The following is a 6283-nucleotide window of genomic DNA, read 5'->3' on the forward strand; positions in this document are numbered from 1 at the left end:
TCCACACTATTCACCACCCCACCAATTCTTGTCTCATCTGCAAACTTACTGATCCACCTTCTTACAATAATATTTAAATCATTTATATAAAACAGGAGCAGTGAGGACCCCAACACTGATCCCAATGAGGGTTCCAGCTCCAAATTGTTCGAAAAAAATCATTGAACAGATAATCTGACAGAATGCGAAACAAAATGCTGCATTACTGTTAAATGTTAGCTTGATGTTTGATCAAATTACTTGGACCAACTTTGTGAAGGGATACAACATTCCATCTTTCAACTCTTCTCTAAATTTCCTCTGGGTAACTGCATAAATAAAGGTGTTTGTGCAGCAACTCAGGAGCTGCAGCATGAAGCCAATCTCTCTTACAAATGTTGGCAGAGGAACTGGATATCCCAAGTAATCGAATCGTTTCAATATGGAATAAGCAATGAACACCACCCACAACATGATGAAATTGCCAGATATAATAAATAACATAATCATGGATTTCCTCCGACTCCCCATCTCTGGGTCACTGGCACTTTCCCCAGTCACCTGAGCCCGGAGTCTCCTGCGAGCTCTATTGGCTAATATAATGTTTCTGACTGTCAAAGTGTTTAACAGGAGAATCAAAATAAATGGAATGAATGGTGTTATGATGTAATGCATTAATTCAACAATGGTCCAGACAATTGAAGTAAGTACATTTTGAGGAATGTCACAAAACCATGGACTATTCGAAAGCCAATATCGATTGTAATACATGAAATACCAGAAAATATTCTTCAGACAACTCAGCACAGTCACTGTTCCTAAAACCACACCCGCTGTTTTCTTGGTGCAATGTTTACTTCTCAGCTTTTGGCAACAGATGGCCACAAACCGATCAAAGGTGAACGTGACCGTGAACCAGACAGAACAGTCTGTGACCGCAAAAAGCAGAACAGCGTGGATGTTGCACACGTGGAGAGTGTGTACAAATAGAAACTCCCCCCGATATGTAATAGGAATTTGTCGTAGTATCAGATCGAAGATAATGACCAGTAGGTCTGCTGCTGCCATAGCCACTAGGTAATAAGTGACACATTTGGAAAGGCCACACTTCCCCCGAACCAGGATCGTAATTGCAATCAAATTAACTGGAATGAAGAGAATAAATGGGCTCATTTATTGCTCAGGCATAATGCAAAAATGTTTTTCTTGCTTTATTTACAGTGAAATATTGAAACTAATCCTTAAAGAGTTTCCAATGTTTTTGCATCAGTCTTCAATCTTTTCACAAATTGCAGGAAAAGCTGCTTTTTAAACAGACAGCTAACTCAGAATGTAACAAGGTACAAAAGGGTCACTTCTGGTGAGAAGACAAACTACAGACTTGAGGTCTCCGAAAGAGTAATCAGTGCTGGGGATGAAAGAATCTATTGAATCATCAACAACGTCACATCACAAGCTTGAAAGAGAGAAAATTGTGTGAGAATCCAACACCAGAACAATTCAACAGCAGAATTTTAATGAACAACACTGCACAGGAGTGAACTCTGGAAACCGATCTGTGTGTGACGCAGGCTGTTCGGCCCATCCAGTCCACACCAACCCTCCGGACAGCATTCCAGCAAGACCCACCCCTCTACGCGATACCTTTAAACCCACCCTTTCCCATGGCCAATCCACCAGACCTACACATCTTTAGACAGAGACAGGCCACTGTTGATTGAAGTCCTGGGCAGATTGTACCATGAATCGGGTAAGAGCTAAGTTGTATTGTGTGGCTTAGACCTGCCCTCTTAGGGATCTTAGTAAAGTTTAACTTATTGTTTCAGTTCTTGATTGGCTCTGAGATTTCTTAATAAATAACTAAATGAAAGGTAAATTGTGGCGAGTTTACTGACAACACATGGATCAGGGAAACATGGTTAAAACAAAAAAAGACACTTTTCAAAAGGAATAAATGAACAAATTGGAGCCAAATTTTGCAACGAGGCAGAAATGCTGGAAGAGAAATGAGCCATTCAAACTTAGATGGCTTGTTCCATTGAAGGGAGTCGTGGATAAATTGTATAAATTGCCATCAATTATTCTTTAATCCCATTCTCATCTTGCCTGAGAGGAGAAACTCTGAATGATGATTTAGTGAGAAAAAGAGAATGAATAAAAAATGGAGAAAAAGTTCGAAAGAAGCAATAGTAAGAATGAAAGACAGAAAGAAAGGTGTCAAGAGGAAAGATTACAAGAAAGAGAGAAAAGAAAGAGAGCGAGGAAGAAAGAAAGAATGAAAGAGAAAAAAGAAGGAAACAAAGAAATGATATCTATGGAATAGATAGATAGATAGATAGATAGATAGATAGATAGATAGATAGATAGATAGATAGATAGATAGATAGATAGATAGATAGATAGATAGATAGATAGATAGATAGATGGACAGACAGACAGACAGACAGACGGATGGACAGATAGGTGGACAGACAGACAGACAGACAGACAGACAGACAGACAGATAGATAGATAGATAGATAGATAGATAGATAGATAGATAGATAGATAGATAGATAGATAGATAGATAGATAGATAGATAGATAGATAGATAGATAGATAGATAGATAGATAGATAGACAGACAGGTGGACAGACGGATGGACAGCAAATCGATGAATCAACGGACTGCATTTTTGCCTGACAAATGATATGATGATAGAAGAACAGTATTCATGCTGAAACTGAAGGAAGAATATTCTGAAAAGTGACACAAAAATTAAGATAACACGTGATTATATTGTACTTTTTAAAACATCATCCCTCGGGTGTAACGTACCTGGGACACCAACAGCAGCCAAGATCGGGTAGTAAATCCTCTGTATATCAGTGATCGCCCACAGTATCTTCAGCTTGACCATAAAACTGAGAGACATAGTTTCCCCTTTGTCAGTAATAGTTACTTCAGTGACTCTTGTCAGGAATTAGCCAGTTCTCTCTTTGAGAGATGGAGAAAGCTTGCAGTATTTATAGGAGGGAGAATTCATCGGATCAGAAAATCAGTTCCCAAGTTAATAGAGTCTAATTACAGCCACTAATGCAAGTTATAAAAATAACAACTATTGTAAGGGGAATTGGACATGAGCAGGGCATGTCCTGACCAGTTAATCCTATCACTACTCATCAGTTCCAAGCATTAGTTCAAATTTGCACATGAATAGAATAGTTCATGTACGACAATTCTAACAAAGATATCTTCTGAAGCAGATCAATCTTGACAGAAAAGAACATTGAATGGAAATGAGAATGGGGCATGTCATTGGCAGCATTGAGACTGATGAAGCGTTGCCATGATTCAATGGGCATGCTCAATGAGGCTCCAATCACTGATTTCCCCACTAGCCACATCCTGGAGCCCCTGACTCGAAACTGAACAAAACTAGTCACGTAAATCAAATGGATTTTTGAGCATCTCATGGGAGGCTGGTGTTTCTGGGTTCATCTACATTTATTTCCTATCCCAGTTATCCTCGAGCAGGTGGTGGTCAGCTGCCTTCTTGAATCACTGCAGTCCATTTGCTCTGGGTAAACAGATTGCCAAGAGCAGGTCAGAAGCTTGGAATATTGCAACAAGTAACTCACCTCCTGACTTCCAAAGCCTGTTGAACATCTGCAAAGTAACACTCAGGAGTGTTGAGGAATCCTCTCCACTTGCCTGGAGGGGTGCAGCTCCAACGACATTTTGGGAAGCTTGACACCAGCCAGAGACAAAGTAGCTCGCTTGATTGGCACCACATCCATGCCCACCCAGTCCCTCCACCACCGGCTGTGTGTAACATCTACAGGATGCATTGATGAAGGTTTAACATATCTTTAATTTAAAACTATGCGGGTGGTCATTTAATCAGAGACGAGGAAACATTTTCCCTCTCATTGGCTTATGAGCTTTTTGGACATCCCTTCCTCAAACGGAAGTTGATGCAGAATTAAAAATGCAGAATAGAGAGAAAAGATGAAAACACCATAGCATAAACCAATGTAGAAGTGTCCGTAAGTATGTGAAACACAACAGTGGCACAAGATGGAACGCATCCCCATTACATCAAGAGGCAGGAGAAGCCAGAGATGCTTAGAAACTTCCTTCTGTCTTTATTCTTGTGGGAAAGTGTAAATAATGATCAAAATAATGCAGATTCAAGGCACTAAGCTTACAAATTTAGTTAATTAATGCTCACAAAGAAATGCATCCTGGATAAATTAAACAGTGCAACCGTTGGTAAATTATTTGGATCTTATGATCTACATTCAGGATTTCAAAGGAAAAGGAAGCAGAGAGCATTAGTTTTTTGTAGAAGTAACAAAGAGGATTGTTGAGGGCAGAGCTGTGGACGTGATCTATATGGATTTCAGTAAGGCATTCAACAAGGCTCCCCATGGGAGACTGGTTAACAAGGTAAGATCACATGGAATACATGGAGAACTAGCCATTTGGATACAGAACTGGCCCGAAGGTAGAAGACAGAGGGTAGCTGTGGAGAGTTGTTTTTCAGACTGGAGGCTCATGACCAGTGGATTGCCACAAGGGTCAGTGCTGGATCTACTGTTTTTTGTCATTTATATAAATGATTTGGATGTGAGCATAAGAAGTATGGTTGGTAGGTTTGCAGGTGACACCAACATTGGAAGTGTAGTGGACAGCGAAGAAGGTCACCTCTGAGTACAATGGGATCTTGAGCAGATGGGCCAATGGGCTGAGGAGTGGCAGATGGAGTTTAATTTAGATAAATGTGAGGTGCTGCATTTTGGGAAAGGCAAATCAGGACAGGACTTATATACTTAATGGTAATGTCCTGGGGAGTGTTGGTGAACCAAGAGACCTTGGCATGCAGGTTCATAGTTGCTTGAAACAAGTAGATAGGATAGTGAAGAAGATGTTTGATATGCGGTCCTTTACTGTTCAGAGCATTGAGTATAGGAGTTGGGAGGTGTGTGTGTGAGTAAGTGTGTGAGAGAGAGAAGAGAGACCAAGATTGTGTCTGTGTGTGTCCAAGATTCTTTGTTTGATTTTCTCTGATCTGCTCTGATTCCCCATTAGATTGCTGGCTCTGAACATCTACATGGACAGTTATCCTAATCCCATGTACCATGTCCTGCTCCCGACCACAGCATCTGACTCCAATCCAGAGGGTGATACAGGAACCTCTCACTGTCAGAGGGAGGTGCACCTTGCAACTGACCCAGGTGTGTGAATGTCCTGCGTTCATCTGGCATTCAGGGAGATTAATGAAGCTTTAATATTTAGAAATCCTGAAGTCCTTTCATAACTCCATACCCTGAGTAACTCCTTATTTATTTTGTGTGTGTGTGTGTAAGAGAGAGAGAGTGATTGTGTGTATGTGTGTGTGTATGTGTGTGCACGCGTGTGCATGTCGGTGTCACTAGGGCTCTGTGTCAGTGGGTGATTAAAACATTTAATCTTGTACTTATTAAGATATGAAACATTATTTGCTGGATCTGTGTACACAAATCACAGAAAGCTAATGTGATGGTATCATCAAATATTTGGAGGACACCTGATGATTTTCCAGTTATTTCCAGGGGACATGAGGAATCCTTACTGGAATTGTACAGTGGACATGGACACCATGAACCAACTCAATAAGGTGAACAGGTGGATGGGGCAATTGGCAGATATTGGGAGTGGAAAGAGAAGCAGACAGATACACATACACTGACCAAGGGACAGGGTTTGAGAGAAGGATATTTGGATGTAGAGATAGTAAGTGAGTGAGTAAAATATTGTCTGGTTCTGAAATCTAATCGAGGAGTTCAGGGTGGTTTATATATAAAATAACAGATACCCAGGAGTGAGTTACAGACAGGAATCTAATTGAGGGGTTCAGGGTGGTTTATATACAGAATAACAGATACCTGGGAGTGAATGACAGGCTGGAATCCAATCCAGGGTTTCAGGGTGTAGTCTTTATATACAGCATATCAGAAACCAGAAAATGAGTTACAGACTGGAATCTAATTGAGGAGTTTGATTGGTTTACCTATAGACTAATAATTAGCCAGCAGTGAGTTAAAGACTGCAATCTAATTGTGAGGTTTATACACAGAGTAACTGATACCTGATATGAGTTGCAGGCAGGAATCTAATTGAACGTATCGGGGTGGGTTATACACAGACTAGGCGGAAGTGGGTACTGCAGATGCTGGAGATTAGAGTTAAGATTAGAGAGATGCTGGAAAAGCACAGCAGACAAGGCAGCATCCAAGGAGCAGGAAAATTGATATTTCGGGCAAAAGCCCTTCATCAGGG

General features: G+C 40.7%; 1 protein-coding gene across 1 annotated transcript; it reads right to left on the reverse strand.

Moving 5' to 3' along the window:
• Window positions 1-231: 231 nt before the first annotated feature.
• Window positions 232-2894, reverse strand: LOC148136883 (putative G protein-coupled receptor 139). The gene is made up of 2 exons (XM_087982935.1): window positions 2798-2894; window positions 232-1124 (listed from the first exon to the last, which is right to left on the reverse strand). The coding sequence occupies exons 1-2, from the start codon at window positions 2892-2894 to the stop codon at window positions 232-234; spliced, it is 990 nt and encodes a 329-aa protein (XP_087839061.1).
• Window positions 2895-6283: the final 3389 nt, after the last annotated feature.

Source organism: Chiloscyllium plagiosum, unplaced genomic scaffold (assembly GCF_037043375.1).
Source record: "Chiloscyllium plagiosum isolate Xiang-an unplaced genomic scaffold, Cpla_swu_hap1 HiC_scaffold_44, whole genome shotgun sequence".
Classification (NCBI taxonomy): Eukaryota; Metazoa; Chordata; class Chondrichthyes; order Orectolobiformes; family Hemiscylliidae; genus Chiloscyllium; species Chiloscyllium plagiosum.